This window comes from Nuphar pumila, chromosome 15 (assembly GCF_984573655.1).
Source record: "Nuphar pumila chromosome 15, dmNupPumi1.hap1.1, whole genome shotgun sequence".
Taxonomy (NCBI): domain Eukaryota; kingdom Viridiplantae; phylum Streptophyta; class Magnoliopsida; order Nymphaeales; family Nymphaeaceae; genus Nuphar; species Nuphar pumila.
Window position 1 is genome coordinate 84,181,357 of NC_143263.1, and position 25,195 is coordinate 84,206,551.

A 25,195-nucleotide genomic window follows, 5' to 3' on the forward strand; every position below is an offset into this window, starting at 1 on the left:
ATAGATTGTCGACATTGCCGTCGAACTGTACGACTTTCCTCTCATCCTCATCCTCGATCAAAGACTCACTCTCACTCTCGGATGTTGACTCCACAATACCTTTGACGAGATGGGTGTTTTTGCCCGCAGTGGGGCACCTAGACGCGACATGCCCTAGCTCCTGACACCTAAAACAACGGATGGTAGACTCACTAGGTTTGGTTTTAGACCGGGTATTGAATGCGGGTCCGGACGGATCAGGTCTGCTAACTTCTGCTCTAGGGGTAGACTTTGAGTCCTCCTTCCTAGGGGAGCTCGCTCCCCTGGTTGGAAAACTCGACTTGGGTCGACTGGACTGTTCACTACGGGAGATCCTATATTCCTGTCTCCGTTTCAACTTTTCCTCGACGTTCATGGCATAGCCGTTGGCCTGATCTAATGTCTCAACCGTGATACAACTATAGTCGTCAGAAATAACAGGACGGAGACCAGAGATGTACCTCGTGACATGTTGGCGGGCAGTTTCCTCGATCTGCACCCGTAGAGAAAGACGATGGAACTCGGCAGTGTACTCCGCCACAGTACGAGTGCCTTGACGCAGGGTTAGATACTCCTTGTAGGCTCTCTCAGCGTGATCTGAAGGCACGAATTTTGATTTCATCAATCTTTGCATCTCCTCCCACGACTGTACACGCTCTAGCCCATGCCGCTCCCTCGATCGCTGCAGCTCCACCCACCATGTCTGTGCTAATCCTCTCAACCGAGTAAAAGCTAAAGAGACACAACGGTGCTCGGCTACGGTGTAGTAGTCAAAGAAAAACTGCACGACATAAGACCAGTCGAAGAACTCCTCTGCGTCGAACTGCCCTGCAAACTCCGGAAGGTCCAGTTTCACCCCATAAGTGGAGGGATGCTCCACTGCTCTCTGTTGACGAGCCTCCACCATTCCTGCAGGATACTCGCTCTAGAACGTGTCGTCGTCCCACGCTGCTTCATTGTCCTCTATGCGGTACTGCTCGCCTGGATGTTGGTGCTGACGAACTCCACCGAGGGGTGGTCGACGCTCAGGTCGCGCCGCTCTCTGCTGAAATTGTCGTGGTCGGGTTTGCCCGCGGGCGGGGGCCGTCTGTGGCTGTCGCTGTGGCACTGGTATGTAAGGGGGTCCTACTAAAGGTGGGGGGTTGTGTTGGGTCTCTGGCTCTAAGTGGGTAGGAAAGGGGTAATAAGGGTTTGGGTTATGATAAGGGTGTAGGGTCGGGCGAGGTACTAGGTTTTGGATCGGGAAGGGATTATTGGGTTGGTTAGAGTTCGGGTATCTAGTTGGGTTAGGGTAGGACTGGGATGGTTCGCCCGACTGGATATGGATCAGGCCTAATCCTAAACTACTCGTCGGACCCAGATTTGGGTAGGTCGGATCGGGGATCGATTTGTGAGGATAAAAGGTTTTGTTCGAACTCGATCCACGATCCATATGAGTATGGGTCTGGTTTTGACCCGGCTCAAGATCAAGTTGGAGTTCCGTCCGGGTCCGATACAAGTTCGGGTCGGTATGGGATCCATTTTGGGGTTCAAACATCACGGGTTGGGTCGGATTCGGAGCGAACTGCGAACCAAACCCAACTAGGTAGGCTGGGTATGGGGCTGCCAGACCCGGACCCGCTCCTGAGAACCCAAAGGGTGGTCCTTGGTAATCGGGTCCGGACCTGAATAAAATAATCTCCTGACCGGTCCCTGAGGGTTCAGGTCCGGACCACAGGGGATCGGTCCCCTTAGTCTTCGAGCTGCCGGCAACCACAACCCCGCGCGTGGGTGCCGGGAGGGTTGACAGACCCCTCCCTGCACGAGCTGACGCTGGCACACCCACTGCCTGATTCACCGTCAAACTCGGGTCATGCAGGCCAGGTCCAGCCTTCATTCCCAGGTGCGTAGGTCGATGCCAGGCCTGCGAGTTTGCGCCAGTGAGGGGAGGATCTCGAAAAGGCCCCGGGGTCGGTTGCATCACAGTCGCACCAGAGTTCAGGGGGGGCGTACCTTGCTGACGCGCCTATCGACAGACAGTCCGTCGTAGGCCTTCCCCAAAACCCTCCTGAGATACCGCAGGCTGAGGACCCACTTGGGTTGGGTCGTTCATTGCAGCCGTGAGGATACCAGTGCCGCCCACGGTGGTATCCACTGGTTGGGTCGTCGCTGGGTTCGATCCTGTGGTCGATTCGATGGCGACGAGTCGACAGTCAATCTCATCCATCCTCTTTGTGATTCCTGCCATCTCTCTGTTCATGCGCAACATATTCTCCTGCATCTTTGTCATCATCTCCATCATGCGCATCATTGGGTCCTCGGTAACGAATTCTTCTCGTTCCTTGCCGCGTGCCGGGTCATCCCTCGTCTCTTGAGCCATGCGCTGTTGACGGAGGATGCCTGAGCTCTGATATCAAGTTGATGCAGCCTTCAAAGGGCTGTGATAAGAGCAGTGAAGACATGGCCTGTCGATGCGCACTCCAGTTCTCGCGTGATCTTGATAAAGGCTGGGCAGGCACGACTGTGTATAGTCGGATGCTGAACAGGCTTAAAAACAATCAATCTCACCCAAATGGTGAGTTAGAACTTATTTTATTAAATACCTAATGTTACTGGTAGATTGCTGATAAACAAGTTGAGCAAAAATTGTAAACAACGAACTGTAATGGAAAAAAGAAAGAATGACAGGTAAAAGGAAAACAAGGCTGCTCAGAAAAGAAAAATAAACTGTTGTGATTCTCCAAAGACTGCCCTCACGCAGCCCTAAGTCGTGCTTTTTAAAGATGGTCACTGGATCCGGGTCCAGAACCGGATCCGGACCCGGACCCGGACCCGAGAAGGCTTCAATTCGGGACTGGATCGGTGCTGAGCCGGGTCTTCCCTTTTCTGGAGTAGGTGCGCGTTATCTTCCTGCATCGAGTCAACTCACCTGGGGTCGGACCCTGCTGCTGGGTCCGATCGTCCATTCCAACTGGTGGGTCGGGTTCCCTAGCCGTGCCAGTGTCACATGGTACTGGTACTGGTACCGCCTGCCCTGCATCACATTTGTTGGTAGAAGTGTGTAATGAAACAAGTGCACTACAACAAGGCCACAATGGGGCTACAAATGTGCACATACACAAATACAAATGCCACTTATGGGCAAAATAGACAAAAACCACTAGGGCCTGACACATAAACCTCTCAAAAGAGAGAGAACACAAATATAAAAATCATACTTCTTATACATTAACATGAAAATGGGCCAACATCCCCTTTATATAAAAGAGGTAACATTGGGGAGCTCCCCAACGGTCATATTTATAACCATTGGGGAGCCCCAACAGCTCTATGGTCATATTGACCATGGAGCCCCTAATCTAAAGGTTAAAAAAAATGAAAACCCAAAACTATTCCTAATGGACAACACCTATTACATGTATAAAATATCCAAAATACCCCTGGTCAAATAACCAAAGTATGTAGCCCAATATATATATTTGACTATATATATATATATATACATAGGATAACCCAATACATTTTAACACTCCCCTCAAACTTACAGTGTGATCACCAAAAGTTTGTTAAGAAAATGAAAACGAGGTGACAGAAGTGCCTTGGTGAAGAAGTCTGCTAGTTGATACTTGGAAGTGACATACGTGAGGGTGATGGTCTGCCTCAGGAATTCTTCACGTACATATTGGCAATCCATTTCTATGTTTGGTCCTTTCATGAAATGTATGATTGCCAACTATGTATATTGCACTCTTATTATCACAACACAGTCTGGAGGGTATCTAAAGATGAACGCTCATATCTTCAAGTAATCTTCAAACACACAATTTCTTTTGTTATAGTAGTCATTTGCACGATACTCTGCTTCAGTAGACGATAATGATACTTTTTGTAGCTTTTTGCACTTTCATGACAACAGAGAATCACCTATAAATACACAAAATAAGTAGTTGAATGTCGATCATTTGGATCTCCTCTCCAATCTGAGTCAGAATAAGCAATAAACTCAAGAGATTATGAGGAGAATAACAAAAGACCTCTAGAGGTAGAGGTTTGTTATTATCTAACAATTCTCACTACGACTCTCATGTGAACTGTGGTGGGAGATTGTTGGAATTGGCTAGCAGTATGGACTGCATGCGCAATATCAGGCCTAATAATAGTTAAATAAGTCAAAGCGCCAATCATTTGGCAATACAGAATAGGATCATCCAGAGATGTCCCATCATCAATCTTTATTTTGGCATTAATAACTTCAGGGTTATCCACCTTTTTTTCATCAGTAATGCTTGATCTGTCAATCATATCATTAGCAAACTTGGTTTGAGAAAGTAAATATCTCCTAGGAGAATAAGCAACCTCAATTCCTAGGAAAAATCTAAGAAATCCAAAATCATTCATTTCAAAATATTTGTTAAGAACACATTTAATATGCTTTACTCTTTGTTTGTTAAATATTCTTTCTTAATCAAAGCACCTTACCAGAAGTAACTTCATATTTAGGAGGCTATGTCACACAGACTCTTCTAACAGGGCACCGCACCCTCGTCGCACCCGCACCCAGGCTGGTGCGACACTTGGACACAACTTCCTTTGTGTTAGGTGAAGTCAGCCATACTGAGGTCCATTTTTATCCAAAAGTAGATTCAGTTAACCCTAATCAAGTCCATTTTTATCTATATTATATATATAAATACATAAATGCACACACATACACATAGTGTTAACTTAAAACTGTTAAAAATTATATATGTATTATATATACCCTCCCTGCAGCCCCACACCCAAGTTTTTTTAAAGTGCCGCATCGCCGCACCCGCACCCGCACCCGCACCCGCACCCGCACCTATGTGACATAGTCAAGAGGTGAATCCATATAAACTTCTTTTAAATCTCCATTTAAAAATACATTGTTGACATCCATTTGGTAGATAGGACAACCTTTAACAACAACAATAACTATAAGTGTCCTAACTGAAGTCATCCTAGCTAAGGGTGCAAATGTCTCATCATAGTCTATCCCGTATTTGTTCATTCCTCTTGGTAGCAAACCTGACCTTGTTCCTCTCTAGGGTCCCAGCACTTTTGGTTTTAACTTTATAAATCCATTTGCAACATATAGTTTTCTTACCTTTAGGCAGGTCAAATATTTCTCCCTCTTAATTCTTTATTCATAGCTTTTATCCATTCAAGGTATTCTTTTGATTGTTTATATGTGACAAGATCAAAATAGGACAAAATTCTAGCTAAACAGGATCTATATTGTTGGGAAAAGGATTCATATGAGAAAACCTATCCGGGGGTCCGATCTGATCTTCTGACACCTTAAAACTGTTGAGTTTCTAATATGGAGTAACTTTCTAGAGCATTTGGTTGTTTATCATTTTCCCATCTTCTATATTGAATCATGCTTGGTCTTTCAAATTCAATATTTTCACCATCCTGTATATTTAATTGAGGCTCTTTATTACTAACATTTTCAAAAGAAGCATCACTATTTTGTGGTAGTAATTCAAGTAAAAATGAATACTCAGAATTCTTCTTAGACACATTCTGAAAGAAACTTTCATTTTCTAGGAAATAAACATTCCTCAATATATAGTTTGTCCCCTTCAAAATCAAAACATCTGAACCCTTTTTGAGTTTCCTCGTATCCAAAGAAAACACATGGTATAACTTTAGGAGAGAGTATTATTTTTATTGGTGAGAACAAAGCACTGGCATCCAAAAGGTCTTAACCTAAGATCTTCGAGAGAGATTTTGAAGAGTTTTTTATAAGGAGAAATGTTTTAAAGCTTAGATGATGTAAGTCTATTGATTAGATATACAACCATCAAACAAGCTTCAGCCCAAAAATGTTTTTGAACATTTTTTGAAATCAAAAGAGTTCTAGTAGTCTCAATTATGTGCCTATATTTTTTCTCAACTTGTCCCTTTTGTTGTGGTGTATAAACACGATCTTTGGTGAACAATTTCATTATTTTCAAAATATGTTTTGAAATCATTTGATATAAACTCTCCCCGAGAGTCAGAGCGGAAGATGAAAATTTTAGCTTTAAATTGATTTTTAATAAGGTTATGCTATTTTTTTCAAGTTTTCAAAAACCTCATACTTGTGCATAAGAAAATATATCCAAGAAAATCTAGTATAATCATCAACAAATATCACATAATAAGAGAAATCACCTTTAGATAAGATAGGGAAAGGTCCCCATACATCCGAGTGCATTAATTCAAACGGTTTAGAAAAAAAGGCCCTTTTGGGTAAAGAAAGAGCTTTTATTTTGCCCAAAACACAATGTTCATGATGACATTTTTCATTACAAAATTTGTTCAAATGGGGTACATGAGATAATTTTGATAAACTAGGATGTCCTAGTCCTTGATGCTACAAAACTAAGTCCACATTTTGAATATTACAAAAAAAAATGCTTTTTGGAAGAAGAAGACATTCTATGTAGTAGAGGTCCCTTTTTCTATGTCCTTCCCCAATTTGCTTCCTAGACTGAAGATCATGTACAAAATATTGTTTAGATGAGGAGACATTATAACCATGGTCGGTAATTTGCGAAACAGAAAGAAAATTTAAATTTAGTTTTAGAACAAGCCTAACTTTTGGAATAAAAATTTTTGAAGTACTTTTAAATTTTTCAATGCTTTTTATGTTAAGAGAGGACCCATCAACGGTAAAAACATTACTTTGCATTGAATTAGTGCTACACTCGAAAAGTAAAGATATATGTGGAGTCATATGAAAAGAGGCTCTGGAATCTAAAAGCCAAAAAACCTTACCGAAAGGTAAAGATGTAGAGACCACTACTCTAGAAAGAGATGAAGATGAGTTTTTGATCAGTGGATGAAGGGCCTCCATGATTTTAGAGAACATGGTTCCAATGATTTTGAATCTTCATTGGTCTCACTTCTTTCTTCGTGAGACATTCCCACGGATGCCACATTTTTGTCTTCTCTTCCTTTGAACTTAGGACAATAGGGTTTGATATGACCCGATTTTCACAATTATGACATTATTATGCTCCTCTTATTGTCATCATATCTAGACTTCCCATAGTAAGGTTTTGAAAAATGTGGTGGTTCACCCAGTCTTGAAACGGCCAAAACATATCTTTAATCTCCTTAGAATCAGACATATATTTCAATCTTTTCTCTTCTATACATAATTGAGCCGAGACTTTATGTAGGGGAAACTGCTTTTCCCTATGAATAATATTAACCCAAAATTGCTCAAATTCGGGTCTAAGACCTGAAAAGAATTGGAACAATTGTTCCTCATGCATGTATTTTTTCTATTCTTAAGCATCATTCGGAGTTTCCGATATAGGCTCAAGCTTAGCCAATTCGTCTCAAAGCCTTTTGAGGGTATTATAGTATTCTCTCAAAGTTTTATCGCCTTGTTTGCAACTATTTATTTTATCCTTGAGATCCCACTTGTGAGCCACATCTTTTTGAGTATATGTTTGTCTAACATATTCTCAAGCTTCAACGGCTCTTTCAAATTCAAGTATGTCGGAGCAAGGCTCCTCATGCATACTACCCATAAAGAGGGAAAGAACTTTAGCATGACCTACTTCTCACTCTTTATATGCTTTTTTATGTTCAAGCATAGCTTTTTCTCTATCAATTTCTTTAAGGCTCTCTTTCTTAGACCCACCATCATCTCTAACTATTTTTGTGAGAATTGGTTGTTGTTCCAATGCGGAACCATCAACAAATTAACACATATCCTTTCCCATAAGAATTCTTTTTACCTCTGCTGCCTATATATTGTAGTTCTCATCAAATTTGATGGGAACCATTACAATCTCTTTATCAGCCCTAGTGGAAAAGTAGAGGAGAATGAGTGGAAAAAGAAAGAAAGAGAGATAAGAAGAGGAGTTGTCCCAAGTTGATGTAAATGCACTGTAGGCTTCTTTGCACGATCTGAGCTCCCAACACCTTCCTTCAGCACTTTCCCTTCATGAATCTGCACGCCTTCCAAGAGCTTCTAGCTCTGATACCATGTAAGGAAACAACAAGTGCACTACAACAAGGCCACAAAGAGGCTACAAATATGCACATACACATATATAAATGCCACTTATTTGCAAAATACACAAAAGCCACTAAGGGCTAACACATAAACCTCTCATAATAACAAAAATACATACTTATTTCATAAATGCTTAGAACAAACATTAACATGGGATTTTTCTGAGATTTTTATTTCATAATACAATCTACACCTTTTTTTGTAATGAAACAGGCGAAAATACAAAAGCGATCCCAATAAGGATCAACACAAATACAAAAGAAGTGCACACACACTAATTCACCAAGAGATAATACAAAGTGAGAATGATTTCAAGAGCATACAATAGCCACTATGGGCACACACAATACAAAAAATATATATATTTTCACTAATAAAATGCTTAGTAAAGCATTGAGAATACAAGGGGTTTGAACCCCTTTTTATAATACGAGAGAGGGAAGGGGGCAGCCCAACTAGTCATTGGGCTGGCCCCAACAGTCATATTTATTATGATTGGGAGTAACCCAACGACTCGGTGGGCTGCCCTAACAGCCATATAGTACACAAAAAGTAAATAAAATAAAATAAAAAGGACAAGCCTCTACTAGGCTATCACCCATTACATGGGTGAAATAATTGAAATACCCCTAATGAGTATTTCAGTTTACATACTTATGCAAGCCCCCAAGGCTGGTATGATAGGTTTAATAATGTTATGTTAAACTTGAGTTATGAATCTTGTTATTACTGACGGTGCTCTTTTTGTCAAAGATACATGTACTGATATTGTCATACTTGATTATATGTTGATGATCATCACAGAGAGTGACATAAAGGGAATTAATGAAATTGAAAATATTCTTAAAAAATATTTTAATATGTCTGACCTTGGCTTTCTAAGATATTTTCTAGGTATTGAAGTGGCTTATTGACCTAGAGCATATATATTGTCTCAGATGAAGTTGGCTTTAGAAATTATTGTCAAATTTGAAATCTCTGATGATAAGAAGATTGATACGCCATCAGTTGTAGATGCAAAATTAAGATTGGAGGATGGAACTCCGCTTGAAGATCCAACTCCATACCGGCAAATGATTGGATCATTGACCTACTTACCCATCACCATACTAGACATCTCTCATGTGGTTCACTCAACCAGTCAGTTTTTGCATGCACCAACTACGATGCATATGAGTTCTACAAATTGTCAGATATTTCAGGAACTCTATCACTCCATATTCCTCTTCTTTAGAGTTAATTGCTTATACTGATGCAAATTGGGGAGATAATCCCAATGATAGAGTCTCAACTATGGGGTTTTGTATGTTTTTAAGAGACTCTTGGATCTTGGAGGTGTAAGAAGCAACAAAAGGTCTCCCTGTCATCCACAAAAGCTGAATATCGAGTCATGACAACAACAACGATGAAAATTATCTGGTTGAGGGGTCTTCTCAAAGATATGGTTTTAATCATCTCTAGTTCTTCGAAGATGTGTTATAACAATAAGAGTGCTATCTATATTGCAAGCAATCAACTTATACAAGCGAACCAAGCATATAGAGATGGACAACCACTATGTCCAAGCAAAATTTTTGCGAGGGACCATTGAATTACCTTATGCAACTTCAGAATGTCAATTATCAGATTTCTTCAATAAGGCCTTGCCTTCACCTTGGTTTTTATCTCTTGACAAACTTTCAATGATCACAATGCAAGTTTGATGAAAAATGTTAAGTTATATGTCGGTGTACATACACACACACACATATATATATATACTTTTATTTCTTAACCAAAAAACTTTTCCTTTATTAATCTCAAGACCGGGAGGAGGATCCATGTACACTAACTCATTTAAGTCACCATTCAAAAAAGCGTTCTTAACATCAAGTTGGTAGATAGGCCACTTTCTAATGGATGCTAAGGCAATGAGTGTTCTAACACTAGTCATATGGGCTACAAGAGCAAATGTCTCATCATAGTTTTTCCATACTCTTGAGAATAACTTTTGGCCACTAACCTAGCCCTATATCCTTCTAAAGATCTATCCCTCTTTTTTTTTACCTTGTAGACTCACCCACATCCTATGGTCTTTTGCCTATAGGTAATGGTTGAATTTCTCAAGTCTTGACTTTCTTGAGGGCGCTTAGTTTTAAGCTCATGGAATCAATCCATTCGGGATTTTTTTTTAGCCATATGGTAGGTTGAGGGTTCATAAAAGAGTGAAAAGGTCTCATATGACACAAACCTTTCTGGATGTCTAGAGGATCTACTAGATTCTCCTAGATTTTGGTTCTCAGAATATCTATCGAGTGCACATGGAGGATGATCAAGAGTTCTTCTGGAGTAAGTTTGAATATCACAATTCTGGGTGTCCTCCATGGGAACACTAGTGTCATCAATATGCATATCATCATGATCATTATCATGCATAATTTCATCAGACGTCTTCTTCAGTAAAAAGTCAAACAAAACGAAATACTTGAAATAAGATAACCCTCATTTTGACATGACTGGCGCAGGTCCCCATACATCCGAATACACAAGTTCAAAAGGCTTTGAAAATAAAAGTTTTAGGGCAAAAAACAATCTTCATTTTTTCAAGAATACATTCATTACATACAAACTCTTTATTACAAGAGTCTTTAAAAAATGGAAAAAGAGTTAACCTAGATACATTAGGAATACCTAATCTTTGATGCCATACAAAAATATTTTTTTCTTGACAATATTACAAAATGATTCTTTAGGAAGATGAAAATCCATGTAGTAGAGTACCCTCATATTGCCTACCCCAATTAGCTTCGCTGACTAGCGATCCTGGACCCAACATTTTTTTTATGAGGAGGCTTCATACCCATAATCCAAAATTTGAGAGACGGATAATAAATTTAAGTTAAGTTTTGAAACAACTCTAACTTTAGGTACTTGAATTTTTTTTTGAAGTGTTTGAAAATGTTTCAATATTTTTAATTTCTAGATTAGTTCTATCGGCTATAGAAACACAAGAGTTATAAAAAGATTTTGTGCATTCGGATAAGAGGGATTTTAAATGAGTCATGTGAAAAAAGGCATCAGAGTCAAGAATCCAATAAAGCGTACTTGGAGGAGAGGAAGTTGACATGACGATACCAGAAGTAGATGTGGAGGAATTCTTAAGTTATAGTTAAAATGCTTTCGTTAGATGTTTAATAGAATCTTTAAGGTCTCCTTCTTTCATGATACCTTCACCACCTTTTTTGGGTGGTGTTTCTTCAACGATTGGTACATTTTTTTTGAGCTTGGGACACTTTGGTCTAATGTGTCTCACTTGGCAAAACTGACAAATAACTCTTCTCCCTCTTCCATGGTTATATGTTCCTCATCCATTGTTACTTTTCCAATTATATACTTTGACATTGTTGTCGGGTCTTGACACGACAAGAATCTCCTCACTTTCCTTAGTCATGCCAAGTTGGGTCTCGACTTGGTATATCTCTTCAAGAGCATCATCAAGAGAGGTAGTTTCAGTCCTATGCAAGATATTGGACCTAACTTTGCTCAAACTCGGGTTTTAACCCGACTCAGAAATAAAACAAATGTTCTTTCACAAGTGGCTTTTGCCTCATTTCAATAGTGTGACCTTCTCAATTAGGCTCAAGCAATGCTAATTCATCCCAAAGAGGTGAGAGAGTGCCATAGTAATCTTTCACTCTTATCTCCTTGTTTAATACTTCAAATTTTTTCTTGTAAAAAATATTTTCATGCCAAATCCTTTTGCACGAACATATACTTGAGAAAAATTCAAGCCTCACTTGCCTTTTTGAATTTGACTATGCTTGCTACAATCTGGAGTTCCATGCTATTAAGGAACCAAGAAAGAATTTGTGCATTTTCGACTTCCCAATATTCCACTTTGATGTGATGTTCTATGAGTGCAGTCTTTCTTTCTTCGTCATTAAGAATTTTAACTTTTTTTTTTGGTGAGTATGAGTTGTGGTTCACATGTAGTACTACTCACATACCTCCATAATTTTTGTCCCTTAATATTGTGCTCCATAGCGATGACCCACATCAAATAGTTGGAGTTTAGCTTAAAGGCAATCATCGTCATGGATTCTTTTTTGCCCATTTGGATGGATAGAGACAATGCTGGAGGAGAATCCTTCTTTTGCAATCATGAACTTTTGGAGAAGCTTCACACAATTTCAAGAGCCTCAAGCTCTAATACCATGTAATGAAACAAGCGAAAATACAAAAGATATCCGAATAAGGATCAACACAAATACAAAAGAAGTGCACAAACGCTAATTCACCAAGAGATAATACAAAGTGAGAATGATCTCAAAAGCATAACATATGCACACAATAGCCACTATGAGCACACACAATGGCCACTATGGGCACACACAACACAATGCATAAAAAATATATATTTTCACTAATAAAATGCTTAGAAAAGCATTGAGAATACACGGGGTTCAAACCCCTATTTATAATACAAGAGAAAGGGAAGGGGGCAGCCCAACTAGTTGTTGGACTAGCCCCCAATGGTCATATTTATGACTGTTGGGAGCAGCCCAACTACTAGTTGGTTTGCCTCAACAGCCATATATAGTACACAAAAAGTAAAAAGAAAAAATAAATAAAATAAAAAGGACAAGCTTCTACTGTAGGCCATCACCTATTACATGGGTGAAATGACTGAAATACCCCTAATGGGTATTTCAGTTTACATAGAACATAAAATAAAAGTATATATATATTTATATATATAGAGAAATATATATATCAACATATAATTTAACAGTTTTATGTGTTTCTCATTTGAATATCAAGTTGCCATACCTGTTTGTGCTGTTTTCAATTGCTGTAGCATTAGTATTTCTGTCCTATTTCTACAATTTGTTTATATTATAAACCAATGCCTATCGTCCACAAAATCTCTAATCTGGATAAGAGGGAAGTCTCTACTCAGCAAATGGCAAACAAAGTTTGCCTTATGTCTTTTTACGTTGAAGTGCTTTATATGACTGGTGGCCACTGTATTGCTTTCTCTGTTTACAGAAATGTTTCTCTCTGCATGCTGTCCACACTTATGCTGGTCAGCATTGATGTCAGACTCTGAAACATTGTTACTCTTTTTGGCATAAAGTCTTTGATGATATAATCTGTTTAGGTGTCATGTTTTCATATGAATGTTTCAGGTGGCAGAGATGATTGAAAATGATCTTATACTGATCGGATGCACTGCTATTGAAGACAAGCTTCAAGAAGGAGTGCCTGCATGTATAGAAACCCTTTCTAGGGCGGGAATAAAAATTTGGGTCCTCACTGGTGATAAGATGGAAACAGCAATAAACATTGCATATGGTACGATGTACTGCAAGTTACCGTTTTCTCCCTTAGATCTTTTGAATTTTGACCGTCTTTGTTTATGTGCAGCATGCAACTTAATTAATAATGACATGAAGCGGTTTGTGATCAGTTCAGAAACTGATGAAATTCGAGATGTTGAAAGCAGGGTAAGGATTGTCTTCATTATCCTTCATTTTTATCTAATGTTTTGAACTATGGAAGATAATTAATTGTTTGTATTGTCATTCACTTTTATCTATGTGAACTAGCTCAAAAAAAGTTCTAACCTATGAATGATGAGAAAAATATCTTGTGATATGTATACAAGGGGGACCTAGTTGAAACAGCACGTGTTATCAAGGATTTGGTTAAACAAGAGCTGAAGAGATATATTGCAGATGCTGAACAATGTCTGCGCATGGCACCACAACCTAAGTTGGCCCTTGTAATAGATGGGAAGTGCTTGATGCATGCACTTGATCCACATTTGAGGGGAAACCTACTCAGGTTAAGTTTGAATTGCAGTTCAGTTGTTTGCTGCCGAGTTTCTCCTCTGCAGAAAGCACAGGTATGGTTTCCGACGGTTACTTGTTACACTTTTGTTTGAAATGATTATTTTACACCAGAAAATATCTTGGGTTGATAGGTTGAGAGGCTTGCTTGTATTAGAGGGTTCTAATTGGTCATAGAATATGGGGAATCCTTTTCTTTTTTACATGATATTATGAACTGCAGAAATATTTCTGACAATGGATAGTTTTTTTACTTTGTGGATGTAAATGTATCTTTAAGTTCATGTTATAAGTGTTAAATACCATTTGGCGGTTGCTTTCATTATCTTTTGACAAATGTGAATCTATTTTTGGTTCAAAATGGAACTCATTTTTTCGTGCTGCTTACGCGCGGTCAAGGTTTGGTTACAGACAAAATTGGGTGGTGAAGCTTTGTGGATTGATCAGATATCTATTCTTGATCTTTCCATGCCAGAACAAGTCAGCGAACCTATATCTCTAATTATTTCAAATAGCATTCTGGGATTCAGTTAGTTATGATTTTACATCTAATTAGGTGCTTTTGTTGACCAGAGGTTTCAACTGACCTGAATTTTTCCCCTTCTCACTATGCTTCTGTACAACATAAACATAGTGAAAAAGGGAAAATTCAGTAGTCACTTCTCCTTATATTTTTATCGTCAATTGCCTGATTTATGGTATCACAAGTGTTTGCACATTTTCTGATTGACATGCTTTTAAAGCTCAGGTGGCTGTCCAGAAATTTGGCTAACAGCAGCTTGCCTGGGCCTATTTTACTAGCTACTAGGTAACTCTGGCTCTTCCAAGTACATTTCAATGTCAGCATGGAAAAAGGAACTTTTTACTGATTGCTAGTTCACCAATTTGGCCTTGTTTCTCTGGTCCAACCAAGATTGGCTTAAAGGACGTGAAAATGAGGGCTTTTTAAACAAGATAATGTGTGCATGTGCAACTCATGCTAGCTCATTTCAATATTTTTCTAAGTGAAAACTGGACTTATGAGTTCATACCTTGTTTTGTGTTTTCTAAGTTGATGAGCCAAGTTCAAAAGGACACGCTTGGTTCTTGCAATCTTGAGCTCATGAAGATATTTTTTTGAGAGTAAAAGCTGGTGACTATTAGCACTAGAGAAGGAATGGAAGAAGAAGACCTTCATTCACGTTAACAAAAGATGGAGTGTAAGAAAACAAAGGGTTCAATAATGAACCCATAAATGCACACTTAAGGTGCAAATACACAAACCCACTAAGGAGCAACCAAAAGCACATAAAGTGCTAAACTCATAAACCCACAAAGGGGTTAAGCCAAAAGGCTAAAAGAATATTTCTTTATTATGAAAAATAGAGTAAAAACCCTTTTACAATGGAGCTAAAGCTCCCTCAAGTATCTCTTAAATACAAGGGGAAGTCCTCTATTTATAACAAAAGAGGAGCCACTTGGAGGGGCTCCAATATGGTCGTTGGGGCCCCTCCAACGGTCATATTTGTGACCGTTGGAGGGGCCCAACGACTACATTGGGCCTCCCAAGGTGGATACAAAAAGGCAAAATAAAAAAGAGAAATAAAGGAAAAAAAAGAAAAGAAAAAGAAATGTAAAAATATAACCATATTTCAATTGAAATATGTGTAAAAGGTAAAAAGACAAAAGTACCCTTGTTGGGTTTTACAATGATATATATATATATAGAGAGAGAGAGAGAGTTGTACATACATAGTATAAATGTATATATACGAAGGGTTACATTTTAACACCCCCTCAAACTTTGCGTGGGGGAACAAAAAGATTGAAGAATACAAGAGGAAGAATCTCAAGGCTTCAAGAGTCTTCAGTAAGAATGTCATTGAAATTTGTAAATGTCTTCCTCCAATTGTCTTTAATGGTAAGTGTTAAAATATATGTAATTCATATATATATATATATATATTTATATATATATAATACCCGATAGGGGTATTTTTGTCATTTCACAAGTACCCGATAGGGGTACTTGTTTTTCTTATTTTATTTTTCTCTTTATTTTTTGTAGTAGATGTTGTAAGTGCTTAGTGCACTCTTTGCTTTTCCGTATATTTCATTACATGGTATCAGAGCCTTGTGTATGCTCTTCTTCTTAATATAGCTAGTGGTGTAGCTATATTTGTTTTTATTTTGTTTCTCTCTCTCCTTGGTATCCTCTTGTGAGTGGTTATTATGGAAGGAGAACAAAAGATTGATCTCTCCTTCAAGCTCAATGGCTCCAACTACATGATGTGGGCCGCCGCCATGGAAAACAACCTCAAAGGGAAAAAACTTTGGGGATACGTTATGGGCACCATTCCGGAACCACAACTCCAACTAACTAAGATGGAAGGCGATCAATAAAAAAGCTCTTGAAGGAGATGCCCGCATGAAGGCCATTGAAGATCACCAATCTAAAATAGAAGATTGGGAAAGTAAGCATGCCAAGATTCTTGCTTGGTTCATGAACAATGTGGAGCTCAAGATTTGCGCCAACATTGCCAAATTTCGGATGGAAAATGAAGCATGGTTCTTCATGAAAGGTATGTTTACACAAAAAGTCCTTGCTCGTCAATTCTTTCTTCAAGAAAAAATCTGGACTATCAAGCAAGGAGAAATGAGTGTTAGGGACTACTTTAGCACTCTTGGCCCTCTATGGGATGAGCTATCCTTACTAGAACCAAAATGGGTTTCTAGTATAGATGTGGAATTAAGGAGAGAACAAATGGAAAAAGAACACTTTTTCCAATTTTTACATGGGCTTAGGCCCGAATATGAACAAGTTAGATCCTCCCTCCTACATAGATTTAAGCCTCTTCCCTTGGAAGATGCCATAGCCGAAATATGCCAAGAAGAAACCCGTCTTGGCATGATTAAAGGAGGAAATGATGTCTTGGCCGTATCAAAACCCGACAACCATATGAAAACCTACAAACCTCCACATTTTGGAAGGCAAAATAACTATAATGGCAACTATAGAAAAGCCATTTGCCATCATTGTCAAGAACCGGGTCATATAAGAGCTAATTGCCCTAAGTTGAATGAAGCACCAAAAAATAAAGTTGCTTCCATTGAAGAAGCTACTCAAAAGAAAGAGGAAGCAATCAAAGGAACGGACTCTTTTTCTCTTGCTCAACTATCGGAGGCACTACAAACTCTACTCAAGATTCCATCAACTTCGGGTGCCGCCGTAGCTTCCTCCTCTCCTCCAGGTATGTCGTCTTGGATCCTTGACTCTGGAGCTTCCTTTCATATGACCCCCCTTGAAAATGAGCTTTCCGATTTATGTAATAATTATAAAAACTCCTATGTTTCAACTGCCGATGGTACATCTTTACAAGTAAAAAGTTTTGGAACCTTAAACTTTTCAAAAGACTTCTTTGTGCCAAACGTGAGAGTTGTACCTCAACTTAATTTAAATCTCCTCTCTGTTGCTCAAATATGCGATCATGGATGTAAAATCTCCTTCTCAACTAAGAATTGCTCTATACAGGATCTCTGGTCCGGGAAGCTGATTGGGCAAGGCCATAGAAGGGGAGATCTCTATTACATGAGCAACTTGAAACTCCCCATTAACTCTTTTTGTAACCATGTCCAAGATAAAAATATTGATATTTGGCATCAAAGACTTGGACATCCAAGTTTCTCAAAAATGTACTCCTTTCCATTTGGAAAGAAATTTTGTAATGAGAAACATTTTGTTTGTAAGAATTGTATTTTTGGCAAAATGAAATCTACTCCTTTTCCAAACCGAACTTTTGTGTCCAAAAGACCTTTTGAGTTAGTCCATTCGGATGGTTGGGGTCCTTCCCCCGTCATGTCTAAAGGAGGGTACTCCTATTATGTCACTTTCATCGATGACTAGACTAGGTATGTATGGATCTACTTTCTCAATTTAAAATCTGAAGTCTTTGATTTTTTCAAAAAATTTCATATGATAGTTAAAAATCAATTTTCAAGTAATATCTCTACTCTTAGATCCGATTCGGGTGGAGAATATTTATCAAATGAATTTCAAAACTATTTAGAAGTAAATGGAATTTGTCATCAAAGATCGTGTCCTAGGACTCCCCAACAAAACGGCTTGGCCGAAAGAAAGCATAGACATATCATGGAAACCACTAGGACACTCCTTATTTCCAAAGAAATTCCAAAGAATTTTTGGGCCGAAGCGGCCTTAACCTCAACTTATTTAATAAATAGAATGATATCTTCTTCCTTACAAAATACATCTCCATACGAAAAACTATTTGAAAGAACACCAGACTTCAATAGATTAAGAGTTTTTGGATGTAAATGTTTTGTCCTTACTCATAAACGGGACAAATTATCTCCTAAAGCTATTGAATGTGTTTTCTTGGATTATGGAGAAAATCAAAAGGGTTTTAGATGTTTTGACTTGAAAAATAACAAACTCTATGTATCCAAAGATGTAACATTTTTGGAAAATGAAAATGGTTTTGTGAAAACTAAAGATATTGACGAAAGTGAATATACTTTTTTATTTGATCTTCTATCTCAAGAAGATGAGACTCCTCAAGAAGAGGAAATCTCTAATGAGTCTTTGAATGACCTAGAGGAAATTCCTCTTGATAATGTTATAGATGAGAATAATAGACCAATCCAAACATTTGTTAGGCGTGGTCAACAAACTCAGATAAGTGCCTTAGAAAAATACTCTCAAGGATCCGACATTGAAGAAACATCTTTAAGGAGATCCAGTCGGATCTCCAATCCTCCAAATAGGTTTGTTTCCTATGAGTCCCTAACTCCTAGATATAGAGCATGTCTAATTGCGTTGCATTCATTTCATGAACCTTCACACTATAATGAGGCAAAAAATATTCCCCAATGGGTTGAAGCCATGAACTTAGAGCTTAGTGCCCTTGAAAAAGCTAAAACTTGGGAAATAACTTCGTTACCCATTGGAAAGAAATCAATAGGATGTAGATGGGTCTTCAAAATTAAAACCAAGAGTGATGGTTCATTAGAACGTTATAAAGCACGGTTAGTAGCTAAAGGATATGCTCAGGAATATGGTATAGATTATGAAGAAACCTTCGTACCTGTTGCTAGAATGACTAGTGTTAGGACTCTTATTGCTATTGCGTCTGTGAAGAAATGGCCTATCTATCAACTCGATGTTAAGAATGCATTTCTAAATGGCGAATTAAATGAAGAAGTTTACATGGATCCCCCACTAGGAGTATGTATTGGTAAAAATAAAATTCTTAAACTTAAAAAGGCATTATATGGTTTAAAACAAACTCCAAAGGCTTGGCATGATAGATTTAGTGATGTAATGACAAGTTTAAATTTTCGTTCATGTTATACTGACACTGCTTTATTTGTGAAAAGTGCAGGGTCTTCAGTAGTTATTTTACTACTTTATGTTGATGATATGATCATCACAGGAAGTGATAAGCAAGGCATTAAGGATATTAAAAAGGTTTTGAAAGAAAATTTTGATATGTCTGACCTTGGTTTCTTAAGATATTTTTTAGGATTTGAAGTGGCGTACTCTCCTCGAGGGTACATTCTCTCTCAGATGAAACTTGCTGCTGACATCTGTTCCAAATCGGGTATCTCCGATGATAAGAAGACAGAAACCCCAGAAGTCATCAATGCAAAATTAACGTTGGAAGATGGAACACCTCTCGAGGATCCTACTCCCTACCGGCAACTTGTTGGGTCTCTAACCTACCTATCCATCACACGGCCAGACATAGCTCATGCCGTCCACTCTGTCAGTCAGTTTCAACATGCACCTACAACTGTGCACTTGAGTGCAGTCTTAAGGATCGTTAGATATATCAAAAATACCATAACTAAGGGAGTTTTTCTTCTGCCTCGTCACTTGACTTAATTGCTTATACTGATGCAGATTGGGGAGGAAATCCCAATGACCGAGTCTCAACTACCGGTTTTTGTGTTTTCTTAGGTGACTCTATGATTTCGTGGAGATGCAAGAAGCAACACAAAGTATCATTGTCCTCGACGGAAGCAGAATATCGTGCTATGGCCACTACAACCATGGAACTTGTGTGGCTAAGAAGCCTCCTCAGTGATATGGGCATTGTCATCTCTACTCCTTCGAAGATGTGTTGTGACAACAAAAGCGCAATCTATATTGCAAGCAATCACACCTTCCATGAGCGTACCAAACATATTGAGATGGACTGCCATTACGTTCGGGATGAATACCTAAGAGGAACTATAGCACTACCTTACGTCACATCAGAGTACCAGTTGGCGGACTTCTTCACTAAGGCTCTTGCGGCTCCTCGGTTTTTGTTTCTCCTTAACAAGCTTTCGGTTATATCCCCGTAAAGCTTGAGGGAGGGTGTTAAAATATATGTAATTCATATATATATATATATATTTATATATATATATATAATACCCGATAGGGGTATTTTTGTCATTTCACAAGTACCCGATAGGGGTACTTGTTTTTATTATTTTATTTTTCTCTTTATTTTTTGTAAAATCTATTTTTTTATTTTTTGTTTTTTGCTCACACAAAAGGGGCCCCACTATGTAGTCGATGGGGCCCCCAACGGTCACATTTGTGACCGTTGGGGGCTCCCAACGACTACATGGGGAGCCCCCTAGGTGGCTCTCCTTTTAAGGCCTCTTGGCCCTCTCCCTCTCCTTCTCTTGTGTATAAATAGGGGTGAACCCCTCTTGTATTACTCACTCTTGAGAGCTCTCTCTCTTTCAATAAGAGGCATTTATATTTTTATGTTGTGTTGTCTCTTGTGGGTTTGGGTATTAGCCCTTCTTTGTTTGTTCATTAGTAGATGTTGTAAGTGCTTAGTGCACTCTTTGCTTTTCCGCATATTTCATTACAGTGAGAACCTTCCATGATCTATCCAATGTATTTCTTTCCATCTCATCTTCAAGATCTTGTGGAACAAAAAAAAAGGTCCAAGTAAAAAATATATTTGCACTTTAATTAAGTGAAATATTTTAAACAAGATGAATCAACAAGACCATATCATATGATTCATCAAAAAACAATAATGCAAAAAGATATTCTATGCATTTTAATAAAAGCATAATTATCTTATTTAAAGCACAAGATCTACCAGGACAAGATAATTACTTATGCATGTAAAATGCTTTTAGAAGACCAACTTTCAAAGTCATATACTTAAAAATAAGTAATAGGAGAAAATTTTAAAATGTATGCGGAAATGTATAATAAGAATGCTTAATGCATTCACACGATCCAATAATGGACAATCAAGAACCCACAATGGGGAATATCGAAATAGTCCACGGAGGGACAACATAAAGAGCCTTCAAAGAGGCAACACATAAAAAATATATGAATCTTTGTTGAGTGAAGGCTTAAAAAAAACCATTATGAGCATATGCATACGATATTATGTAATGAAATGAATCAACACTAAAAGAGTCATTAATGAACATACTCCAATCATACTTTAATCAAGTATATTACTTGAGCTTGCAAGATGAGAAAAAAACAAGTGTTATTGAATAGTGCAATTCTCTTGAAGGAGATTTCATAAAAGAAATGCCCAAGAGCATATGATAAAAGAGAATGTATGAACCATAACAAAGTGTATAAACACAAGAGTTCAAAAGTTTTACGTCCATTTATGAGACAAAAAATAGTCAAAAACAAAAAATATATATATTCTTTGATTCGAAAATCATGTGCACATAACAATTGTGCTATAAAATGAACATGAGTTAGAAAATCTCATATCAACATCCAAATTTCAAATTCTCATAAATATAAAATTTTACAAGTCTCAACAATAGTTCATCCACTACAAGCAATCACCTTATTAGACCTCGAAAACCCACAAATCAAGTGTATAAGCGATTAGAATAAGAACATAACTATAATGCCACTAAAGGGCCAAAGACACACACGAAGGTATGTATAAACACCTCTTGTCTACATATAATAATACTTGAAATGAATGTATCAGCGACTAGAACAAGAGTACAAAAACCAACCATGGTCTAAAAACACACATAAAAATGTGAATAACATCTCTTGTCTACATATAATGACACTCAAAATCAAGTATGTTCAACTACTAGAACAAGAGTACAAAGCCAACCATGGGCTAAAACACACACGAAGGTATGACTAAACATCTCTTGTCTACATAAAATGACACTTGAAATGAGTGTATCAGCGACTAGAACAAGGATACAAAAGTCAACCATAGGCTAACATCACACACAATGCTATGAAACAACAAGCCTTGTCTACATATAATGACACTCAAAACAAGTTGTTCAACTACTAGAACAAGAGTACAAAGCCAACAATGGGCTAAAAACACACACGAAGGTGTGAACAACATTTCTTGTCTACATAAGATGACACTTAGACAAGGGGCATAAAAAGGAGAAAACAATTGAGGTAAGAAAGCTTGTAATGAAAATACAATTAAAGAACATCAATTTTTCAATATACCTCAAAACATTGTGGTTTCAAACCTTAGACATCCATCGCAGGTATACATAATTAAAAGCATCCATAAAATCAACGACCAAAAAACAAATGAGTGACACACTCATAATCATAGATCACATAACAAGTCATTTAGAGTCAAACTACAAGTTGACAATTTAAAATGACATAACACGAGGTGCACATAACTCACCTCAACAAACATCTCTGATATAACAATAACAATGCCATAAAGGATTGATGCATCATATAACAACTTGTGATGGACAACATAAGAGTGCCATAAAAGGCAAAGAATACTCTTTAAAAAACAACATTCTTTTGAATACACAATGCTTATGTGAAAGAACCATTTTTGGGATAATCAAGAGTAAAACCAAACTTTAATATTCTTTGATTGTAATGAGATATGCAGAAATATAAAAAGTGCTATAATCACTTGCAATGTCCTATAATGGACAAATAAAAGAGTCAATAGCCAAGTCCACTGAGGAACTATATACACAAACCTGGAGAAAGGCACTAAAATATAAAAGCCTCTTTAAAGAGTATTCAAACAAGCACTAATGCTTTCACAAAAGATGTGCACGAAGGCACTCAAACTACACTTGAACAAATACACACAAAGGCGTAAAATAATGCAAACATGCACAAAGGCATGTAACAAAAATATATTCGAAGAAAGAGGAGAGCTTGAGACTCTTAAGCTTTAATTATGCAATTATATGCTCAACAAGTGTAATTCAATGCAAGAAAATGAGAACATATTACGGCCAACGTAGGCATCCTTTAATAGAAGTGATACAATCAAGAGGTTTGAAAATCTTGTTGAAAGAAGCACCAAACCCTAGGTAGAGAGAGATAGAGGGAAAGATAGAAGAGAGAGAGGGAGAGACGGCTGCAGAAAGAAAAACACTTCACCCTTTCATTAGGGCATCTCTCTATGTTAAATAGAGAGAGGCTAAAAAGACTAATTACATCTAAGCCCTTTATGAAAAAAAATAATTTCAAATAACCTCTAATATAAAAAGACTTAACTTAAAACCACCTATTCTCAACACTCCCCCTCAAGCTGGAGCATAGATATCAATCATGCTTAGCTTGTCACAACATTTTGAGAAATTAGGTCTCGCCAGGGCTTTGGTAAAAACATCCGCTACTTGATCTTCGGAAGATACATGATCGGTGCAGATAAACCCAGCTTGAACCAGGTCACGAACATAGTGACAGTCAACTTCAATATGTTTAGTCCTTTCATGAAACACTGGGTTGTTGGCAATATATGTAGCAGCCCTATTGTCACACATCATCAACATAGGAAGGGATACTTTCTCCTGAAGCTCGGTCAAGACTGATTTTACCCACATAATCTCAGCTGCAGTCTGGGCCATTGCTCGGTATTCAGATTCAGCACTCGACCTGGCTACAACGGTTTGTTTCTTACTCCTCCAGGTAACAAGATTTCCTCCCACAAACACACAAAATCCAGATGTTGACTTCCTATCTTCGACAGATCCTGCGTAATCTGCGTCAGTGTAGGCAACCACATCCAACGATGGATTTCGTTTAAACAACAGACCTTTACCAGGAGATGACTTTAAATACCGAAGAACCATCATAGCTGCATCCCAGTGAACTTTTGTAGGTTTGTCCATGAACTGACTGATTTTACTCACGGCTAATGAAATGTCAGGTCTAGTAACAGTCACATATAGCAACTTACCCACCAAGGATCTAAAGCTGGCACTATCCACATAGTCAGACTTCTCATCGAACATGTGAGTTTTGGGATCCATTGGAATATTAGTTGGCTTAGCTCCTAGCATTCCAGTCTCTTTTAATAAGTCCAACACATACTTTCTTTGAGACAACACTAAGCCCTCTTTGTTTCTTGCAACCTCGATACCCAGAAAATATCGAAGGTGACCAAGATCTTTAGTAACAAAGTGCTTCTGAAGATGATCTTTTTTGCAGAAATATCTTGGGCACTGCTCCCTGTTAATATGATGTCATCGACATATACCACCATAACAACAATTCCAGTACTGGTTTTCTTGATAAACAAGGAATGATCTAAAGCTGACCTGACAAATCCAAAGGTCGACATTACCTTAAATAATTTGTGAAACCATGCCCGCAGACTCTGCTTCAGGCTATAAATAGCCTTCTTCAACTTGCACACCTTCTGACACTCCCCCTGAACCTCGAACCCTGGAGGTTGTTGCATGTAGACAGTTTCATGCAAATCCCCATACAAAAAGGCATTCTTAACATCCAACTGAAACAAGGGCCATCCATGGTGCACAGCAACAGAAAGAACGAGACGAATAGTGCCAAGATGAGCAACTGGGGAGAAAGTTTAAAAAAAGTCAACCACATAAGTCTGAGTGTAGCCTTTTGCAACCAACCGGGCTTTGTACCGTTCAATCGACTCATCCGAGTTATACTTAATGCTATATACCCATTTGCAGCCTACAATATCTGCATATGTGGGAGGATCAACCAAGTCCCAAGTGCCTCAAGACCATAGGGCATCCATCTCATCACGCATAGCCTGCATCCAGTTGGAGTCAACTAGAGCTTGACTGTGATGAAGCGGAATAGAAGAGGCAGACAGAGCAGAAATAAAATTCTTCATAGAAGCCCCAAGATTAGCTTCTGATACAAATTGCGTGATGGGGTAAAGAGTGCATTGTCTCTTTCCCTTGCGCAGAGTAATGGGAAGATCAACATCAGATGTAGGGGCAACATTTTGCTCAGAAATACTTACCTGAGGAGAAGGAGGTGATGGCGGCATGGAGGTAGGAGGCACCCTGTGCGTGTATACTATGGGAGGGTTTCGGA

General features: G+C 38.3%; 1 protein-coding gene across 2 annotated transcripts in view; it reads left to right on the forward strand.

The window, feature by feature from the left end:
* Positions 1-25,195, forward strand: part of ALA3 (aminophospholipid ATPase 3) — a 177,269-nt gene that overhangs the window by 129,962 nt on the left and 22,112 nt on the right. For both annotated transcript variants that reach the window (XM_089989343.1, XM_089989344.1), the window contains exons 20-22: positions 13,210-13,375; positions 13,448-13,527; positions 13,689-13,928. In XM_089989343.1, coding sequence (XP_089845469.1) covers positions 13,210-13,375; positions 13,448-13,527; positions 13,689-13,928 — 486 coding nt within the window. The remainder of the gene's footprint in view (positions 1-13,209; positions 13,376-13,447; positions 13,528-13,688; positions 13,929-25,195) is intronic.